The sequence below is a fragment of the Martes martes genome (assembly GCF_963455335.1).
Source record: "Martes martes genome assembly, chromosome: X".
In the NCBI taxonomy this organism is placed as follows: domain Eukaryota; kingdom Metazoa; phylum Chordata; class Mammalia; order Carnivora; family Mustelidae; genus Martes; species Martes martes.
Window position 1 is genome coordinate 32,243,790 of NC_137897.1, and position 23,534 is coordinate 32,267,323.

General features: G+C 39.0%; 1 protein-coding gene across 1 annotated transcript in view; it reads left to right on the top strand.

The window, feature by feature from the left end:
• Positions 1-7,404: 7,404 nt before the first annotated feature.
• Positions 7,405-23,534, top strand: part of OTC (ornithine transcarbamylase) — a 61,259-nt gene continuing 45,129 nt past the window's right edge. Inside the window, exons 1-3 of the mRNA XM_080794925.1 lie at positions 7,405-7,640; positions 19,524-19,662; positions 20,925-21,006. Coding sequence (XP_080651051.1) covers positions 7,564-7,640; positions 19,524-19,662; positions 20,925-21,006 — 298 coding nt within the window. The 5' untranslated portion in view covers positions 7,405-7,563. The remainder of the gene's footprint in view (positions 7,641-19,523; positions 19,663-20,924; positions 21,007-23,534) is intronic.

The window sequence follows — 23,534 nt, forward strand, 5'->3', positions numbered from 1 at the left end:
CAAGGTGAGAATATTGCTATGGAAATTACTTTTGGGACAGTGCTTCTAGACCAAGTGCTGGGCAGCAGGAAGAACTGCTGATAGCCTCGCAGGGCCCCCACAGCACTCAGACTCTAAAAGTATCTGGCTATCCTGGGGAGCATCAGGTATGATTATTGAGGCCTTTGGTGGACTTTGAATTTCTGTGATTTCCCTGTTTGCTTAATGCCTGATAGCCTTTGGTCTGCTAATAAATCTCCTTTATGCACAGATTGACCTCTGTGCTTTGGAGGGGAGGAATTGAAATCAGCCTATTGGGAAAGAGATGGCTCTAGGATTCTGGGTGGGAGCTTAAGCAAATAAAAGGGCACCCATAAAAGATAACCTCACCTTTTACATCTCATCTGCCTCTGGCACTAAGGTTGGATCATTAACCATATTTATTTGCCCTTTTCCTACCTTATAAATTGTGTGTGCATTTCTTAATATTGCCTTCTAAGGCCAGAATTTACCAGATCACAAAACAAAGAACACCAGGTAGGAAAACTTGAGATTTCTGTCCCTATCTAAGCTCTGAAAAATTCGAGGTCCTGCTTAAAATCACCAACTGCCAGAGTAAATGATTAACAGACGAGTGACTTCAGTGGAAATGTGATTTTATGACAAGAGAGAAAAGAGATTACACTTGAATTTGATAATCAGCATTTCACGCTCTGGTTCAGAATTTGGGTTTTCATGTAGGACTCTGTCTACCTTCTTCACATGCCTCAATTGAAAGGATATGGTGGGAAAAGAGGTGGAGAGGGGATCAGAGATAATCTTCACTGATTTCACAATTTCCCCTAGGGCCTGCATGTTTGAACAAATACTTAGCAGTGATGCAGCAAGAAAACACCCCTGAATCAATATTTTGAAAAAGTCCTATTACTATCTGTTAATTAAAAAGTAATTTTCAAATTCTCTGTAAAGTAGGAGCTCTGTGGGTGATATATATATGTATATATATATATATATATATATATATATCAGTAGCCAGCAGATGGGTGATTTATTTTACAATCATAATTCTAATTTATTTTCTATTGTCAATTCCCATGTATATGCAAACCACATTAAAATACATTCAATACAATAGAACACAGATTTACAGTTTGCAAAGCATCCTAGGGACACTAACATACAAGGATTTTTTGGATTCTTCAGCAAATTGAATGTGACCCAGGACACAGAGGGCTTTTATGGAAAGGGAAAACGAATTCCTGTATGTCCACCCCCCAAAACCCTCAACCTAAATTTCATACCTCAGCAAAAATTTAACTCAGAATGGTTCATAGATCTAAATGTAATTTGGAAGGTTATAAAACTTTCAGAAGACAGGAGAAAGTCATTGTGACCTTGGCTTAGGCAAAGAGCTCATGGATATAGCATTGACAGCATAGTCCATAAAAAGAAAAAAATGTAAGTGCAACTTGATCAAAATTTAAAACTTCTGCTCTGCAAAAAACATTATCATGAAAATGAGAAGATAAGCTGCAGACTGAAAGAAAATATTTGCAAACTGCATATCCAATAAAGATCTTGTATCAAGAATATATAAAGAACACTCAAAACTAAACAGTAAGAAAACAAATGACTTAATTAAAAAATTAAATAGTCTTGCTGTATGAAATGTAGGAAAGTAATAATTCTCATCACAAAGAGAAAAATTTTCCCTTTTTTATTATTTTTAATGTATGTATATGAGAAGATGGATGTTAGCTACACCTATTGTGGTGATCATTTCCCAACTCATACAAATCAAACCATCATGCTGTATGCCTTAAACATGTGCAGTGATATATGTCAATTATTTCTCAATAAAAATGGACAAAAAATAAAATAGCCGAAAGATTTGACAGACACTTCATCAAAGAAGATATATGGATGGTAAATAAACACATGGAAAAGATGCTTAACATCATTAACCTTTAGGGAAATGCAAACTTAAACCACAGTTAGAAACTACTACATACCTATCTGAATGGTAGCAGTGAAAAATCTGATAATTCCAAGTGCTGACAAGGATGCAGAGCAACTGGAGCACTCATGCATTACTAGGGAAACTGCAAAATGGTATAGCCACTCTGGAAAATATTTGGGCAGTTTCTTCAAAAGTTAAATGTATGCCTACCACTTAATCCAGCCACTCTATTTCTAAATATTTACCCTAGAGAAATAAAACCTATATTCATGCAAAAAACTATATACAAATGTTGCAACAACTCTATTTATAAGTTTTAAAACTAGGAAACAAACCAAATGTGTTTTAATGGGGAATGAATAAACAAACTATGATACACACACACACACACACACACACACACACACACACACACAATGGAATACTTCTCAGCAATAAAAAGGAACAAACTAGTGATAAACACAGTATACAATGAATCTTAAAGGTACTACACTGAGTAAAAGAAGCTAATGTCAGAAGATTACATACTACATGATTCCATTTATGTTACATTCTGTAAATGGGAAAAGCATAGGAGAGAGAGAAAAATCAATGTGCCAGGGACTGGGGGTGAGAGGAGGGCATGACTACAAAAGAATTTAAAGGGGTATTCTGGGGGCAGATGGAACTGTTCCATGTCTGATTGTGGTAGTTGTTACTACACTACAACTCACAGCTCTGTGCACCAAAACAACAACAACAAAAAGGTTAAGTTTATTGCATGCTAATTTAATAATTTTAAATTACACACCATAATAAGTATGTTCATTTAATCAATATAAAAAGAATGAAGGTAGGACACCTGGGTGACATAGTTGGTTAAGCATTGAACTTCTGGTTTCTGCTCAGTTTGTGATCTCAGGGTCATGAGATTGAGCCCTATATGGGGCTCCCGGCTCAGAGGTGAGTCTGCTTGAGATTCTATTTCTTTCTGCCCTTTCCACTCATGCTCTCTCACACAACTCTCTCTCTAAAATAAATAAATATTTTTCAAAAAAAGAAAAAGAATATTGTTTTTGTTTGCAGATAAGGTTTGACTTGCTTGAGGTCATTCAATAAATAAATGATAGATTCTGAATTAGAACCCGTGTCTTTGAAGGACATCATTCCTTCCCTGTTGTTATATGAGAAATAAACCTTCAAAAACCTAAGCCAAATTATGTATTAGTTAGCATGAATTTGGTTGTAAGTGATAAAAACGTCAACCCAAAGTGACTTAAAGGAAAAGACATTTATTACTTTATATAACAAGGTGTCTAGTGGTAGGGAGGGTCATGAGGTTGGTTGATTTTGCAACTCAGTGATGTCATAAATGACCAAGATTCCTTCCTTCTTATTTTCTGGCAAAGCATAGCTTCATTCTAAGGCTGCTTCTCCTCACGACCACAGGATGGCCTCTGGTCTTGCTTCTCTTCATGGGTATGGGATGGCTTCTGGTCTCAGATAGGAATATGTGCTTTTTTTGTCCTTATCTTGCCTAAGATAGAGCGCCAGCAACTATCCCATAGAGCTTGTAATTGAAGCGTGTGCTGCATGCAAATGCTTTGTGTTTCTTAGGATCCTAAAGATTCCAGACAACCAGCTATAAAAAGTATTTATGTAATTAGTAACACTGAAATAAACAGAGTTTCTCACTGCAGTAACAGCCATATGTCTTATTTGTACAGAGCTGAAATTTGCAATAGATCTTTGGCAATAGCCATGCCAAGGCACTTAGACACTGTACTTCATGTTTGGTTAGCATGTTGAAGTTTCCCAAGTAGTGTAATAGCTCATTTTATAAAACCTTTATTTAGACAGGTGAGGACTCTGAGGGTCTTAAGGGAACCAAGTGATTTGGCCAAATTCAGTATCTGTTAGCAACCCAGCCAGAGGTCACATTTGATCTTCAAGCATCCGTCCTACAATTCCTTATATCACATTGATTCCCCCTTCAGTACTTGGACTTCACTAGGGAAACAGTAGCAATTTCAAAGGAATATTGCAAGTTCATACATGATGCTTATAAGCTTTAAACGTCAAGAAACTAACATTCTTTCTATCCCCAATGGTAACATTTGGCCATTTGGCCACTCAAATGTCAAATGACAGGATAAACTTGAAATCCAGGAGTCTCATTAACTTTATCATCTCCCTTCTGTCAACATCCTATCACTTGTTCTGATAGGTAGAATCTAATCGCCAAATCTCTCTTGCATCCATCCTGTTTTCTGTTTCCACATCCCCAGTATGTGCTCATGTCCTTGTTAGAACACAATAACCTTTGTCTCTTTGCCTCAATTTTCTGTCCACCGTACTTCTTACACAATGCTGCTGGATTGATATTTTCAAAATACAATGCAGATAATAACATATGCCCACCTGTCTGCCCCAGCTCTAAAACTGTAGTAATCTTCCTTTGACTACAGATTAAATTCTTAACCCCATAATCTGGCTTTCAAGGCCCTCAACAATCTGGCTCCAATATTCCTTTCCAGACCTAGAGAGGGTTCTCCTTTCAGGGTGGGAGTTGCTGGCAGTGGTGTGCTCACAATGGGTTGCAAGAGCCAGTCTTACACCTCTCTTCCCAACTCCATGTTCAGTGATGTCACTTTGGTAGCCTGAATCTGGCCATGATGGGAGCATTTACACCACACAGATCAGTCAATGCCACAGATCACAAGGTTTTTTTCTATTCTTCTCTTTTTTAAGAGCTGGTTGTTAAACATTTACTAGCACACTGCCAGTTTCAAGGTAACCAGGGTTCAATCTGAGAGTGAGGGTTCCATATGGCGTGGGAACAAAGATGACACTGAAAGCCCAGGTACCAAATAAGAGATAAGAGTCTCTGTGGGAAGAGAACATGAGACAGCATGGAAAATTACTGAGAAGATAGATCTGGGCAAATATTGAGTTCCCAGAGAAGCAGATTTTGAGAAAGGAATTTGAGGTCAAGTGATTTATCTGGAAGATGATCCCAGGAAGCACTGGTTAGGGGAACAAGGGAAGAGAGACAATGAAGGGACAGCAGCTAATATAGGGTACACTGATGAACAGGTTACAACTACGGGTAATCAATGCTCAGTCCTACCAGGGCCCTTTAAGGGATTGTGTAAAATATGCCTCATGGCTGCACACAGGAGCGAGGAGTGTTCTTAGGCAGACAGCTATGGGTGTTCTCATCAACAAGTAGCAGGTACGTAGGGGGAGACTGAATGCAAAGGGGATACAAACAGGAGATGAACACTCATGGTTTTGTTTTACATAATTTCCTGAGTGGTAGTGGGGAGTCATTTAAATGGTCAATGATAGGGCACCTGGGTGGCTCAGTCGGTTAAGCATCTGCCTTCAGCTCAGGTCATGATCCCAGGGTCCTGGGATTGAGTCCCACATCGGGCTCCCTGCTCAGCAGGGAGCCTGCTTCTCCCTATGACTCTCCCCTACCAAACTTGTGCTCACTCTCTCTCAAATAAATAAATAAAATCTTGAAAAAAATAAAAATGAATGGCCAATGATGAGGCAGATTCATCACTGTGAAAGTTGTTGTTACCCCACACACCCTATTTATTCCTTCCTTTGGGTCTACTCTCTGGTTTCTTCCTTTGCTATAATATCCTTTGTAGCTGCCTCCAGTTTTGACAACTCCATAACTCTTCTCAACTCATCAAGGATCATTGCCACCTCCTCCAGGAACCCCATCTAATCCCTACCCTACCCCCTGATGATGGAAGCTGGAAGAAGAGCAAGCCAACATGGAGGTCCCATGGGGTCTGATATAAAGAAGCAGAGAACAAACCCCTCTCCCCTGGTTAGAATGCCTGGGGTCAGGGAACAGAGACAAAAGTTGTCCTCTGGAGTATTCCAAATGTTTGACTCCATTTCCACGTGGGAAAGCACTCATTGCTCCTGTTTATCACTCCATCCTTCAGAGCCCACCTGGTACAGAGACCCAGCCTGCGAGAGCTGCAACAGCTATTGTTGGTGGAAGAGAAAAATGAGTGAATGGAGGACCGGGTGAACAAAGGGAACGAGGTCGGGAGCCAAACCGGGCAGTTGACGTGGAATTAGAGGAGTCATGGTGTGGGTCAAGAAAAGCCTCTGGATGAATTCTGAGGATTAATGTCAACTCCTGTAAGGTGCTTTCCCACATGTTACCTGGATATCTTCCCTCTTGAGATTCAGTGAAATTGCCCCTAACCTCATCCCACTTGCAGTGCAGCTTCTCTATTCCAAACTCCCTAAGGGTTATGGGTTGTTTCAGTTTTCTTAGTCCCCTCTGGGGGACTGAGCTCCTACCTCCACAGAATTACAAGGGTTTCTGAGTTGCTTTGGCATCTCAGAAGTGCTGCCCCCTTTCTGTACCGCAGCATGGAAGACACTTCTTGATTTCTCCCCCAGCATTGCTAATAGGAGTTGTTTGTGGAGGTAGCACACTTGACTAAGATACAGGCTTTACATTAGCATGCCCTTCTAGCAAGTGCTCACCTGGGTTTGCTAAAGTTGTATAAATTGACCAGAAGAGGCAGCCCCCACCCCTTTTGCTATTTTCCTGCCTCCCACCCTTCCCAGCTTAGAGTACTTTCTCTTCCCTGTGATATGGCAGCACTTTATCTGGACCTCTCCTATGGGTCTGTATTGTGGTATCTATTTATAGATCATATACTCTTACTGAACTGTAAACTCTGTGAGAGTGAGAGCATCTTCCTTCACTGAAATTCCAACCTAGTCCAATATCCAACACAGAACTGATCTTGAAAACATCTGATTTATAATTGTGGATGAATGAATGAATGTAAAGTGTTGGAGGACCACTTAGTGATCTGGAGAGGTGACCAGGGGAGGAGGAGCATATGCTACTCCATCCCCACTTCTACTGATTGTGGGTTCCTGCTAGAACAGGCAACTACTTGTTTATTGAAGACCTACTATGTGCGAGGAACAATGGGAGGTACAGGACTGAGATCTTTTTATTAGACCTCTATCTCCACTCCAGCTTCTTGCCACCAAAAAATAGCTCTAGGGTTCTTCTTTCTATTTGTTTTTGTGGGAAAGATGAGACTTTGAGTTACAAAAGTAATATCACTGGAAATACTCAGGGATGTCATGTCTGCCTCTGGGGTTTCGCACTGATGACTCACATTTTCTGAAAGTGTTATTTCTATGTATCCTCGCAGCACCCAGTACTGCAATGCCCTGCATATATCACGTGCTCAATGAGTTATTCATCAATTGACTTCATACAAGTATGTGACAGTGCAAATATATTATGAAAAATGAGGAGTCTGTACTCCAAAAGAATCAAGATTCCTGCTACACACAGACACACAGACACACAGACACACACACACACAGACACACACACACAGACACACACAGACACACACACACACACACAGTGGTGGAGCTTGGCTTAAAGTTCAAGTGTTCCTGTACCCTGCCCTGTGTATCTCTAACTAGGGGAATTTGATAAGGTAGTTGAAGGGTGATAGTACCTTTGCTCTCTCACTGCAATTGAAATTGTTCTTAGCTTTTAGGTGGACCCCACTGTCTACCTTAGTGAGGCGTTTTCAAGAGCATAGACTCATCTTTTTCATTATCAAAAGAAGATGCTGCTTAATTTGAGGATCCTGTTGAACAATGCAGCTCTTAGAAATGGTCACAATTTCGTGGTTCGAAATTTTCGGTAAGTGACGGCCAGAGATTGGAGTCTGACTTAGGAACCATGGTGATAACTGAAGTTCTAGTCTGCAAAGGAGTACAGCCTGAAAAGTCCTCTTTCTGCAGGGTGTAATGCCGGGTTCTACCCTTATTTGAGCCTGCTGTCTCTAATTCCAGCTGAGCTTTCATTTCTCAGTCCTGTGTAATCAGATTTCATAGCAGGCTGGTGTGGTGGGGGTGGGGGGTACTAACCTCGGCAGGTAAAATGGACTAAATGTTCTTGACGTCTTCTGTTTGTGTACATTTTAAATGGACTACTGCCTGAAGAAAATTAGAACTAATTTACACAGGGCCTTCAGCTTGTGTTTGGGTTTGCTTGAAAATAATCTATCATTCTAGGGAGTGGGGATTAATCAGTTCTTAAAAAAAAAAAAAAAAACAGACCCCAAATAACAACTGGATAAATATTTACGAGGCTGCTGCAAAGGAAATTTAGGTGTGCTTAGGATAATAATATATTTTTTAACTAAAATTCACATTTGAAATCTATCCTTGAGATTCTTGGGTAGCATGTGAAAGGAGGCCGTTTCCAATGAATTCATTATAAAAGCGACATCTTGCTTACAGCTAGTGAACATGCAGTGGAAGGTGGCATGGCGTGTGTCTCTGGGGAAGGGGACAGGGATAATAGGTTAACCAAGGAAGGAAGGCCATGAAATGTGCACATCATTGCCAGAAGGCTTCTAGAGTAATTGTATGTTAATGATCCCATAGAATTTTTTCAGAGGCTCTTTACAAGGTACCTCAAAACAACCTCACTGACTTCCTAAAGGGAGAAGCTTCTAGTCTGAAGTTCTCTCCCACTGTTAGGAAGCAGACCTGTGACAGTGGCCTTGAGTCCCTCCTCTGGGTCACCTGGAAGCTCTGTGCTCTCTGGACTCTGCCATGAGCACCATTTCTTTGGTGAAGAGAAGACTCTCAGAAGACAGATGACATTATAGATGATACTATAAATTAAGCCAGTAGGATTAGACCTAGATGGGACCACAGAGCCATAGAATATTAGCCTTCTCTTATTTTACAGATAAGGTCAACGAGGCCTAGGCAGATGATGGCGTTTACTGATTAGTTACAGCACACAACCCAAGAATGTGGAGGAAAGCTCAGGTTTTGGAGTCTAAACTAGGTTCAAGGCCTGGTACCACCACTTGCTGGTTATATCGACCTTGAGCAAGTCAATAAAGTTTCCGTAATGTTGCTTCACCTATAAAATGGGAAAAAGAGTAATATCTGCTCTGCATACATCACAAGGTGGTTCAATCATTCATTTAATAAATTTAATAAATATTGAAAGTCAAGCAGAGAAAGTCAATTATCATATGGTTTCACTTATTTGTGGAACATAAGGAATAGCATGGAAGACATTAGGAGAAGGAAAGGAAAAAGGAAGGGGGGGTAATGGCCATGAGAGACTATGGACTCCAAGAAACAAACTGAGGGTTTTAGAGGGGAGGGGGCAGGGAATGGGCTGGCCCAGTGATGGGTATTAAGGAAGGCATAGACTGCACGGAGCATTGGGTGTTATACGCAATGAATCGTGGAATACTACAGCAAAAACTAATGATGTACTGTGTGGTAACTAACATAACACAATAAAAATCAATAAATCAATAAATACTTGTTGAGCGCCTACTTTGTGCCACACTATCTGCAAGGTGTTGGGGATAGAGTGGCAAAGAAGGTAAGGAAAGTCTCTCATACCAGACACATGAAGTCACAGTCTACTGATAATCAGTGAGATAATGAATGTGAAAACTGTAAAGTGACAGACGAATGTTTATTATTTTATTATTCCATCCCACTGAGTTATATCAGATAAAAGTATGATGAAATTTTATTCCATAGTTTCTAATAAAGAATCATCACTGAGCTGAAAATAATCAACTGAATGAATAACCAAAGCTTGGAGCTTAAACTTTTGCTCTTCTTTGAAAATTACAGTGATGACTGATTTTTAAAATAATGATAACAAGTTCAAGTTTTTTAAGTAAAACCCCTTCCAAATAATTGGGCTTCTTTGGTATTTACTAATAATCTATCATCTATATCCAATAGCCAGACTGTAATTCACAGAGTTTTGGCAAGCCATCTCTCACAGTGAATGGGGGCTGAGACAAAAACATGTCTAAATCAGCCCAAATTGATACTTGTTATTTGAAAATATGAAAGCCTTGAATCACCCATGTCATTAGAGACTTAAGAGCATAAGCCTTTCGTGAAAATGCGATAATGTTGAAATGGTGTCACTCTCCTGTGGCATGGATATTTTTTTCCCAGTTCTTTTAGTTAGCTATGCTACCTGTCAGCGAGATGAACTCAGAATTGCTGATCTTCAGTAAGACCTCTGGCTTTTGATGACCTCTCAACAACAGAGAAAACTCCCTATCAACTCTGCCTGTATTGTACTTTTACTTTGATTTTCAGCCTTCCACAGAGATTCGAGTTCTTTATTCCCCCCATATCTCTTGGGAAAGGCGGAGAGACCTTACTACAGAACATATCACGTGATCTTAACACTATCGAATAATAAGAAATGTGTGGTTAGGGTGTGGCAATGCCACAAAATAGGGACTGCAGAGATTTGAAGTGAGCAGCCATATCGCCATGGACAGGATAAAAATAACAGCTTAAGTGAGGCTGAAGCCATTTATGCAGGTTCCCAAATCAATCATTTTTAGTCAATTATTATTATTTTTTTCTCCAAAATCGATAGGATCAGACACCAAGACTGCTGAAAACACCCAATCCATATGCTTTTCATCTCACAAACAAGGCTCTAGAGCCTGGCGGTGTTTGGATAATAGACAGTGTCCCATGATTTGTTGCCTATTAGGGAAACCACTTATAGCTTTTAAAGAAACCACTAAAAAAAATCTCTTTCTTTATCAGAGAAGACCAATTTGTAAGTGCAGTTCAATTTCATCTCACAAATAGAAATTTCTTCAGAGAATATTGAGCTAAGCCACCCAATTTTGTGGAGGTTATGGATTGGGGTGGAGGTGACTGGTTTTCAGGTATTTCATTCCAGACCTCTCTTAAGGGCTTACATAACTCATTAGGCTCCCATCATCCCACACACATATTATCTCTACAAGCATGGACACACAGATGAAGCAATTATAGGCCATCCATGCTCTTGCCTAGAGGAGAGAAAACAGTCCTCTTTGATTATTCACACCTTCTGTCATAACTTAAAATGAATGCCTTTTTAAAAACATATTTTCTGACTTCAGAAAACTACAAGGTCTGAGAACCTTGTCATGATATTTCCCTAGGCCAACAGTAAAATTTGGTCTATTTCCGGTTTGTTATTTTTAGTAATTTAGTAATTTAACTGAAATAGAAGTAGAGGCAGATACAGATTTTCAATAGTTTTGGGGTTCCGGCCCTTTTAATAACATCTGCACAAAGCTAATCCTCTTCAATTTTCAGATGATGGGAAGTCACGCCATTTTGGGTTGACGATATCAGGTTTCTTAGAAACCACTAGTCACCCAGTTACAACAGTGACTTATACCACATATGAACATGCAGCAACAGTGAGAAAGGCTGCAGGTCGATTTTTAGTAAGAGACTATTATTATTGTTGTTAAAGAAATAAAGAAATTTTAATCGGTGCTTTTTTTTTCAGATCAGTAGGATGAGATTCAAGAGTTTTGTGAAAATAAAGTCACTGTCCCTTGCATGCACTGCAATGTGACTTCTTGAGATGGCAAGAAAGGGATGAGATTAAAGTCAGGTCACTGAGAATTCAGATGGCTCCAGCATGGCTCATGGGAAATCTCGTGTTTATAAACTTCACGAGTGTTGTGGAAGGCAAAGACAAGACGGATCACTGATTTTGAGTTGATTTTCTTAATTTTTCAGATCAGGAATTGAGGCCAAGGATGGAAAATGATATTCCCAAGGTCATAGTTGAACTAGGACTAGAATTGGAATAATTAAAACCACTGCCCTTTTTATTCTACTGCTTTGATTACTTTGATCCTTCCAAACTGATCAAGTTGGCTATTCTACCCTTGCACAATCTCCTTTTTAAAAATACAGCCAAAATATCTCAGTAAAGAAAAAAAATAAGAAAAAATATGCCTTAATGGTTGCACCAATCTGGAACATTAAAGAAACACAAAAATCTCAGCCATAAGGCCCACTGACTCCCTCTTAGGCCTCCAGAAGATAAAGTCTTCATCTCAAATTTTCCATGGGGATCAAGATACCATTTAACACTGAATTTTTTCCTATTCTGGTGAAGTCTATTTCTGACTGACCACATTTTACTCAGATCAAGCACTTTCTCTTCCAACAAAATACAATTATACAAGGGAACACATCCAGATCTCCTCCCGTGCTCCAAACAATTTACCAGAGTTGGAAAATGCAGACTCTTGCAATGAAAGGTTTTATTCTGCCAATACAGAATATGCTTCCATTTTCTAGCTAGGAAGATATTTGGGTAAAACTAACACAAACGTCTACTATTACCTTGGCTTAACTTCTTAGCATTCAGTGATCTGGGGTTGAGGAATCTCTGTAATTATTTTTTTAAGGGATAAAATTAATGCAAGGAACTAGTCTTGCTTTTTTCAAAAGCTCTGGCTTTAACCAGACTGCAATGACAGTTTGACAGAAAATCTGTACATGGTTCCCATTGTTTTCTCTAATATTATATCCTCCTTATTATGTGTTGGCTGAAGAATAATAATGTGGTTTAGGTCTGGTTTACCAAGGAGACACACTGAAGTATAAGAAAACCAAGTATTTTATGGGAACACTAAAATAGTATTCTGGCCCTGGTTCAGGTGCTCCAGAACCAGAGAAGGCTGCCTCCAACTGAGGCACAGGGTCTCTATAAGAACTTAGAAGCCATTTTTGCCAGTGGTTTTAGCTGGCTAATTCAAGTATGGATTTATCAAGAGAAAGCAAGAAATGCTTGATACAGACAAAAAGGGGGTCTGTGGCAGAGGCATTTCAACATGGTACAGTTGTGGAACTCTTCTACTTTTCTTGAATTTTTAAATAGCCTAGGAAAGAGGTGTGGCAGCTCCAGTTCAGAGCCAAGAGGAGGTCTATGAGGAGACAGTAAACAGGATAGGAACTTAAACTTGAACCATTGTGTTTGCTTTCCTTCCAGTGATAAATTTTCCTGGTTAGTTCTCGATATCTATGAAAAACAGCTATTTTTCCTATGCAAACATTTCCTGCCCCACCTCTTGAATAGAATCGAGAAAGGTGGTGACTACTTTAATGATTTTCCAGTGGTGAACAGTATGACTCCCCTTCACTGATTGAGATGCAATTAAAAAAATTTCCAGGATCTACCTCTCTACCCGTTTTGCCCCCAAGAACCCTGGGGACTTATTCTGTACAAGAGGGGCTTGTTACTGCACTTTGGATTTGGCTCTCATGGTGCTATGGGCAAAAGTTTGTCCCACCAGATCCTTTCATCAGTTTTCCAGGGTTTTGGACTTGACTCAGACTGCTGTGCCTGAGCCCCAAGGTTATAATGCTCTTGTTTCACGTGCATGTGTCCAACTATTTTTCCCAGGAGTATAAATACTATGTGAGAGTAGTTGAGCCATGGGGAATTTCAGCATTAGCAAAACACTAGGCCACAATCAGTTTTCCTCCATGACACTCAATCCTTGTGTTCAGCCTGGGCCCTTGCTTTTCCCTCAACCTTAATTCTGTTTTGGGGGCTCTTGGTAACTTTTTTTTTTTCTCATCAGACTTTGATCAGAATATTGAAAATTGATCATGGCAAATTTCTCTAACTTCATTCTCGGAAATATGCTGAATTCATTCTTATACAAATTATTCTACTTCTGCCCAGAGACATAATTTCATTCATTCATCCTTTTACCTGAGAAATATTTATTGAATACCTACTCTATCCCAGGCATTGCAATAAGTAGTGCATATATATTAATAAATAAACAGGCAGGATCCCTGCCATCAATCATATAGTTCAATGGGAAGGTAAAAAGTAAGTAATATAAACAGACACATAAATATATATTTAAATATTTTGATAAATATCATGAACAAAATGAAGGCAAAATAGAGACTACTTAATACAGTCAGGGAAGGAATCTCCCAAGAGGTGGTATTTATGCTTAAGGAATTATGCTTAACTGATGAGAGGATGCTTAAGGATGAGCCAGCATTACTGAAATAATAGTGTTCTGGATAGAAAGAATGGTATGTGAGAGTCCTACAATCAGAAACCATTTGGAGCACAGGCAGTCCTACCTTTGCAAGTTCCCAAAATGCAGGAATTTCAATTAGCACAGTCGAGTTAAATAATGCCAGTCTTTCAAGTACACAGTTCAAGTTTCAGCTGCCATAGTATTTTAATTGTGAATAGTTGCATAAAGTAAAAACCTCATTGCTGGTGTTTTTGTACATAAATTGCTGTGTAAAAAATAGCTGCACATCATGGTCAGTGACCAATTGCATCAAGTTTTGGTGATTGCCCACTGTGTATCTGTTATTCAGTTTACATATGAACAACGAAGTGTAGAGTTGTGCTGCTTTTTCTCTCAGCGACAAACTGATGTGCCATTTGATAAAAATGAATAACTGAAAGGAGGAACTGTCTGACAAAGACCAAAATGCAGCAGAGAAACAAACAAACAAACAAAAAACACTGGCAGTTACATTTGAATCAAATGGGAATGCATTTATAGAAGAAATAACTGATGGTGGGATTGTTGACGCTGCTACTGTTTGAGAGGCTCTAGCTATGCAGTCAGAGGTCTTGAGCAAAGACAAACTTACTGACATAAATGAGCAAAGTGGTTGTGACACAAAGTATAAAGATGTACCAGAGGAACTGACACCAGCAAAACACTTACACATTCAAGAAATTATCAGAGATATTTTACATATTGAAAGTGCAAAGGATAAAATGTTGGAAGTTGATCCAAACTTAGAAAGCATGGCAATTCACCAAAGCATAGACAAGATGTTTTCTCTGTAACATATGCTATATAATAAGAGAGCATGCATGGTTCAAACTACCCTTTGACAGTTTTTACAAAAAATAAAACACTGTAATTCTCAATATTGCTAATGTACTAAATTACAGTGTAATGAATATATTTGTTTTACTATTTTTTTCATTTCCCTATACATTTATAACTGACAATATGAGAGTGTTTAATGTCTTGACAAAAAATTAAAAGTCATGGAACAATTGTGAATTTTCCAACTTATCATTATGGCTGCTCTGCATGGTTGCAGACTTAATGGTCATTTACAGTCCCACACTACCATGTAAACCAGAACGAACTGTATTTTTTTTTAAAAAGGAAAGGAAAAGCTTATCTGCTAATACCTATTGAAGGTGCAATCGCAGGGCAAAAGGGAAGGCGGTATTATCAGTAACTGCCCTGCGGAGACTGGAGTCACAAAGTGGTATTCTTCTGATTATGTATGGTCTAAAAGAAATACTTTGGAATAAGGTTTCTGTTGCTACATAAACTTTAAAATGAAAGGTCTGGACAAAATGGGAAGATTCAAGCAGGATGTTCGTGTCTTCTTTTATCTTTAAACTTGAATCTGTCAATGGAGAAATAGCAAGAGCCTCATTTCACAAGGCAATCTCAACAGCACAACATTAACCCAACCCTAAACCTAACCCTAATCCCAATGTCTTGGAGCATAAGGACAAATCTGAGAAACACCCAGAGACCTTTTACTTCTCCCATTCTGTCTCCCGCTTATAAGAGCTGGAAGTTGGAGCTTTTGTGATGTAGCTGAAGGTGGTGTTGGGTCTCCTTTTTCACCATTATTTTCCTGCTTTCTCTCATGTGAAGGGGGGAGAAAAATTAAGTTCCACGCATCCTTTCCTTTCTTTTTCAACACCAAGACCATCAGCAGCACAATTGCAAGATCCACGCTATTCTCCTGAATGAAACTTGTAGTCCTGTGAGTGTTTAGAAGGAAGTAGATACAACACAATCCTGCAAGGGCTGAGAGTGTGGGAGGGTTCTTAATCCCTTAAGAGGTGCCCTGATGACTCAGCTTTTGAGGGCTCCAAAATTACCAGGAGAATGAGCTTGAGCTCTGGGCAAAAAAATAAGTCCTCAAAATTAGCATATGAGTGGTTTCTCCTGTTGTCATGGGAGTTTAACAACCACAGCAATGTTTCACAAATATTATATGTTGGTTAACTGAACATAATAAAAAATTTTCTTAAATCCTGGGGACCAGGGTTTCCAGCAAAGACTTTTTCCCTTTTAAAAATAATACCGGAGGAAGTCTTAAACTGTGGAATATTAATGTTGTATTTGAGATACAGAGTCAAGAGAGTTTATCCCCTGTGATTTTATCTTACTTGGACCTTGTTCCAGAAAAAAAAAAAAAATGTTTGTAAGCATGCCCTGTGAGTTGGGAAAGTTTAAGTTGCAATGCCTCCACTTCAGGTCAGACATGATAAACCTGTTTACAGATCCCCAAATCCAACTGACTCTAAAAAATACAATATCAGTCTAAGGGTTTACTTCTCAACAGTATCAGTACTTGTATATTCCAAGTGTTGCTTAATATTATCACTAATTAACATTATCAGAACCAAACACATAACCAAAATACATATATAAAAGTACATTTTCTGCCCAACTGCCACGTCTTTAAATTATCAAATTTCTGAACAGTATTATCCAAATCTTGGACACAGTTTTGTAAGATTTTTACTAGGGTTCCATTGGAAGGAAGAAAATGAAGGTCTATTCTAGAAACTTGTTCAGCCAGTATATTTTTGTATATTTACAAATTTGTTTTTTAAATATTTGATTCTTTTCAGTCTAAATTTCTGCATTTTAATGTTTTGTTTTGTACACAGTCTATTAGGGTAGTAACACATATATTATATAAATAAGTAAACATACATTGTAGATCCATATCCAAAATTTTTTCATGTTAGGGGTCTGTAATAAAAAATAAATTGTGGACCACTGCTTTAAAGAAATTTCCATTTAGAGAGTAGATGAAGGACATATTTTTAAAAGTCGTAAGTGATAAATCACTGAATTCTATTTCTAAAACCAATATTGCTCTGTATGTCAACTAAAATTTAAATAAAATTTTAAAGAAAAATTTAAAAAATAATAAATAAAATTAAAGTTGAAGGCTATGGTACATCTTTGAAACAGGTATGTTAACCAAAACTTTGATCCACATGTAAGCTGAAAACACTAATTTCTATTAGAATTGAATGTCATGGGGTGCATGGGTGGCTCAGTGAGTTAAAGTCTCTGCCTTTGGCTCAGGTCATGATCCCAGGGTCCTGGGATCAAGCCCCTATAGGGCTCTCTGCTCAGCGGGGAGCCTGCTTCCTCCTCTCTCTGCCCGCCTCTCTGCCTATTTGTGATCTCTCTCTGTCAAATAAATAAATAAAATCTTTTAAAAAAAGAATTGAATGTCATTAGTATCTTTTTTTAAAAGATTTTTTATTTATTCATTCGAGAGAGAGAGGAAGCAAGAGTGTGAGCAAGGGGAGGGTCAGTGGGAGAGGGAGAAGCAGACTCCCCACTGAGCAGAAAGCCTGACACAGGGCTTGATCCCAGGACCCCAAGATCATGATCTGAGCTGAAGGCAAATGCTTAAGTGACTGAGCCACCCAGGCACCCTTATCATTAGTCTTACATTAAATCAATCAATCAACCATTAGCCAACTAACTCATAAACCCTTGATCTTTATGGAAGTTCCTTTCCTTACTAACTAGAATCTCTGAAGGACCTAGCATCACAAAAAGTCAACTGAAAAAAACCTATTCATCTATCAAAGACTAAATGAACCAATCAACTCTGCCAGAAAGTTGGATGTTTAATAAAATATTCCTTGGTCTAAGTTATTTGACATCATGCAGTGGAAACAACAAATTGAGTGAATTTGTGATTTTCCTACCTATCCTCTTGTCATCATTGCAAGACATACATAAATCCCACCAAAGGATTTATTCTTCATCTCAGGTAGCCCAAGCTCTTTTGTTAGGCTGAAATTCAAGCATGATCATTTTGTGACAGTTGTTTTACTTCTAATAAGATTAATGTTTAGTACCTGTGGTGAACCACAATTTGCCCTTTGTTATTCATAATTTCTGATTATATACAATATAATTATTGTTAAATAGAGGTAACACTGGGAAAATGAAAGAATAAATGTTTTCACTTTTAGATACTGATTATCCCAAATAATAATTATTGTCATCACAATGTAACCAAATGTTAAAATGGGACTCTTTCCATCTCAGTTTCTGCTCAGGCCCAATAGGTGTTGACTCTTCCCTCATTCCAACATAAAATGCTATGCCACTAAAACAGGAGCAAAGGAGATACACAAGAATTAGTTTTGCAACCCACTGGTGACCACTGCCAGCTTCTAAAATGGACCGCAGAAACCAAGAGATGGGTTGTTGATTAGAAGAGGATTTTTAAAGTGTTACCACTGTGTACGACAGGAAGAGGTACTCTCTCCTCACCTTAAACCTAGGGAAATTGACTCTAATGGCATCGATATCTTTAATAGGAGAGCTTGAGGACACATAGGCCAAATCCAGGCCTCTACCTGGGAAATCTAGAGTAAGAGGGAGGGGCTGACTAACTGTTTTGATGGCAGAACAATAGAGGAGTCTATACTGGAATGAAACTGACTCTTGTCAGAGCATAGAACATGAAGAGCTTCCCATGAACCAATACAGACTGAGAAAGAGACCTAGCATGGTATTGTTTCACATGATGGCCAAGAGACCTCCTGAAGGATGGGGAGATCTCTGCAAAAGGAGTCAAGATGCATTCCTTTGGATGGCATGAGAAATGTAATTGTCCACCACCAAGGACTACTGTGAGAAATTCTCAGTGATGGCAGAGTTCTCCAAAGGAGACTTAAGAGCACCCGAGAAGAGAAGGAGACAGCCTCAAGCACCTATACCATTGCTAGATTGCTAGAACAGAACCAGACTTTACCTGACTCTTAACTCCTCACCTTCCCAAGGCTTTACTTGGAGGGACTAAAGGTGGAGAAATAAAGGAGACAGCTTGTGGTCCCTCCTCCCTCTAGAGTGGTCCAGCCTGAATTAGGCATGAGCTGGAAGGAACAAGGGTGTTAAGTTGCAGTACATTTCTTAAAGTTAAAAAAATCATTATTATTATTACATATTATTTTAATGAGACTCTTTGTGGGGGAATAAAGTAAGCATAGAGGATTTTTTAAACTTTATTTTCTGAAAGTTACTAGAAAAGCCACAAGGCCCATTGTATTTGACCAGGGACAAGTAAAGAACAAATCTCCAAGAACAGCTTTGAAAGGCGGTGGGGGAAAAAGAATGAAAATGTTTTCTATTGTATGGACATTGCAAATTCTGTTTGTATAATCAATCATATAATCAATCAATAACGACAGCTAAAATTTATCAAATGCTTATTATATGGCAGACCCTGTATGATCTCCATGTATTAAATCATTTCATCCTCACAGCCCTATAAGATTATTATACTCATTTTCTAGGTGAGCAAGAAATTCAGGTGCAGAGAGAGATTAGGTAACTTGCCTGAAGTTGCCAGTTAGTAAGTGGCAAAGCCACTGATACGGCTACTCCCAGCAAATAAGAATTCAACTCCTTCCTCAAACGTTTCTTTTCTCTCAATATTCAACATATTGGATATCTAAAATGTAAACCAATGCCATATCAATTTTAATGCTTTAATACTTTGCAGAGACACATGAGGCTCCAGGTGATATGCTGTTTTGTTTCAAGAATAAAACAACGAATCACCATAGGTCATGCGTTTTTTTTCCCCTTAAATATATATTTCTCTTTATTTTTCTTTCTTTCTTTTTTTGTAGATGTGGACAACCACTACAAAATAAAGTACAGCTGAAGGGTCGTGACCTCCTCACTCTAAAGAACTTTACAGGAGAAGAAATTAAGTATATGTTATGGCTATCGGCAGATCTCAAATTTAGGATAAAACAGAAAGGAGAGGTATGGAGCATTTTCATCTTACTTTCTGATACTACCAACAAGCCTTTTTAAAGACAGCCTTTCCAAAGAAAGAGGGGAAAGAAAATATATTAAAATTCCTAAACAGTAGCTAAGTAATGAAACCACACAGTCAAGGTAATTGATTATCACGGAGTGTACAGACATATAAAAAGCATAAAAATCAGTTATTCAATGACAAGTCATTGCACTTCTTTCATGTGGAATGTTGAAATTCATTATTAATTGGATCAGGACCTAAGGAATCATTTCTCTGGAAAGATTTTATTTTTCTACCTTCATTCTTTTCTCTGTGCATTTTCTATCAAGTTAAAAATAAGGATGATACTGTTTTTTTTTTCTGGCAACCAATTTCAATTAATTAATGCAGCAGCTTCATTTAGGCTGCTTAATTGTGAAAGCATATTTGTGTTCCAAGCTGATTCAAAAGCACTTTAAAGAGCTGGTTTCAGGTTGAGGAAGTTTTATACAACCTTGGTTCTCTTATCTATTTCACTAGCTCTACAAGTTCAGAAAACAGGAGAGTCTCCAACTGCTGTGAGTTGACATTCTCATATAAGACTTGAAATAAGGAGAAAAGGTCCCCAAGACCCTAGGCCTATTCTTCATAATTTGTGTATAAAGAAAGTTAGCTGGCAGGAATCTGTTTGTTCCAGAACTCATCCTATCGAGACTCTATCTCTGAGAAGAGGAAGGAGGAAAGCCCCACCCCACACCCAAACTCCAGATTGTTTCCAAATGACTTCCAGAAACAAAGCCTTTGCACTCCCAGGAGGATGTACGATGAAAGTGTAGCTGGGGCTCCATGTTTAGGAGTCTTAATGCCCCATGTTGTGACAGAGTAGCATTGCCTCTAGTTGAGAAAACACCTCTGAACCAAGCGTTGTCAAGGTCCTTGAACACTGATATGGGTTTCCATGAATTTAGGTAAAAAGATGGTTCCAGTTGGAAATATCAGCATACTTTGGAACAAGTATTCAGGTTGAACCCAAAGCAACTAATATTTTCTAATTACAAGTCAATAAACTGTAGTTTTCCTGTTCCCTTCCTCTACTTGTAAAGAACATGAAAAAAGGAACACTTTAAATTCACTTTTTAAGTAATATTTTGAATGCTTATTTGGAGGCAGTGATTAATTATTCTACATCTTCTGATAATGTAAAGAATAGCTTTTGAAACATAATCTTTGATATTGGATATAAAATATTTTTCATTTTAATTGTATTCTTGTCCTTAATTTTCAGTATTTGCCCTTATTACAAGGGAAGTCCTTAGGCATGATTTTTGAAAAAAGAAGTACTCGAACAAGACTTTCCACAGAAACAGGTGAGTCCACAGACAAACTTGCGCTTGTGCTGAGGAGGGGGCCAGAGGGTGAGGATCTGGGAGGAGTCGCCCAGTGGGGGAATTTGTCTGTCTTGTTAGCAAGCACAAAGGGAAAACACTGTCACTGGGAGTAGCAGTGCGAGCCTCTGAGTGTTCTTTCTAATTCTCAAAGAAGCTGTAAGCTGAAAGATTAGCGTCATCTGTAGGAATTCCATGAAGACTTGATTACGAGTCCCAAAGAGCTTTTCATGTTCAGTACAAAATGTGAGTGGACACAAAATCTCAGCCCTCAAACTCATGTGGGCAAGAAATGTGTTTTTTCCTAACAGGTAAAGAATTTTTTCTTGCTTGTTCTAATTTTGCAGGATGGTGGAAACCGAATCTCCACAGTGTTAGGCATCCTCAATCATTTCAGGGTTTCCTTCATCAATGTAGGCTCTGCTCTCTCTTTCCCCACAGTCATGGGTAAGCCCTGGAGAGTATGTGAAGAAGATGTCCAGGACTATGGGGATCTGGGCATTGGTAATCAGGGTATCATCAACAGATATCCACACTGGGGTCTGCTGGGACTTCTTTTTTTTTTTTTTTTAAAGATTTTATTTATTTATTTGACAGGCAGAGATCACAAGTAGGCAGAGAGGCAGGCAGAGAGAGAGGAGGAAGCAGGCTCCCCGCCGCGCAGAGAGCCTGTTGCGGGGCTCGATCCCAGGACACTGGGATCATGACCTGAGCTGAAGGCAGAGGCTTTAAACCACTGAGCCACCAGGCGCCCCTCTGCTGGGATTTCTATATCCCCATTGGACCTTGGCTGCAGTTTGCTTCACTTGGATCACAAGACCTGAAATGTTTCTTGGTTTGACTCTCTAAACCCCTTGAAAACTCTCCATGTCATATTGGGTACAGAGATACTGCAAGGCTTTCTCTCTCCTTCTTTCTTCAGGCTGCGTGCCAGGGAGTTCTAGAATATGTGTTGCCTCCTAGAGCTCTGTCTTAAAAGTGAGACATGGGTGTTATCAGCTTTGGGATTCCCCAGACTCATCTGAAATTTCCATCATGCTTCCCACCCTTCAGTAGTAGGTCTGCGGGACAGACCACAGGATACAGTGTCAAAGGTCCATCAATTTCTGTTTCTGTTGCTGCTTCTCTCCTGCTCCTCATTTTCTGCTCTCAAGTGCCAGTATCGGGGGCTAGGTGATAAAGCAGGAAGAAAAAACTGGCTCTGACTATCCAAGATTTCTTTCAAATCTACTGTTTGTGCCTGGAATTGTAAGCTATGGAAACTCAGAATTTCTTTTTTCTCAAACTATTAACTCTGTTATATTTCCAAAAGTCCATTTTGAAACTCATAAGGCACATATCACCTCTTTTCTTTCTCTGCATTTCTGCTCTGTCGGATCTCCCTTGAATTAATAACATGACTGCTCAAATGGACAAATGGAGAGGCTCAAGGAGGAGGCACCACAAACAAAAACACACTACTTGATTCTTCAAATATCTCATCCTATCTACAAGTATCAGAGCTTTCTAGGGCTAATTAATTAATTAATTAGTTTCAGAGAAGGAGAGAGATAAAGAGAGAGAGAGGAGGGGCAGAGAGCGAATCTTAAGCAGGCTCCACATCCAGGGCAGACCCCGATGCGGGGCTAGATCTCACAACTCTGAGATCACGACCTGAGCTGAAATCAAGAGTCAGACGCTTAACCAACTGAGCCACCCAGGTGCCTCATAAGAGCTTTCTAGGGTTTAGAAGCAAACAACTACTTCATGTAGTTCTTGACTTGTAATAATCAGTAATGAGGTTCATCAAATATATAGCAAAATAAGAGTTCAGAGGGATTAAGTGACTTGGTAATACAAATAGCACCAGGATTCAGATCTCAGGTTTACTGTTCTTACTAATGCACTCCCCTTGACCCTGGAGAGAAGAAAGAAGTGTGAGGGGAAACACCCATAATGTGTCACCTTGTCTTTTAGTCCCAGGAAGAAAACATATGAGAACATACTGCCTTTTTAAAAAAGGATTTTATTTATTTATTTGACAGAGAGAGAGATTCCAAGTAGGCAGAGCAGCAGGCAGAGAGAGAGAGGGAAGCAGGCTCCCTGCTGAGCAGAGAGCCCGATGCAGGGCTCGATCCCAGGACGGTGAGATCAGGACCTGAGCCGAAGGCAGAGGCTTAACCCACTGAGCCACCCAGGTGCCCCTACATACTGCTTTTTAAAGATGGCTCCTTTAAGAAATCATGTTGACATTTGAGGAAAAATAAATATTGCATAAACCAGTCAGTAATTCGCAAATTCTGCTCCTTTATAACACTGACCTTCTATGAATTGGGCAGAATTTTATTTTATTATTAGTACTTAAGAGAGGTGTTCTTGTTCTGAAGTCATCAAAAGAATGGATGAGTACATAGACATGAGTACATACCTCAATTTTGAGGTCTTTAAAATTAATTTTTCTTAGTTGTTGGTGTTTTCTAAAACTGTTCTCTGTACAGATGCTATGCTATTTTTGATGTCAAATATCCCTG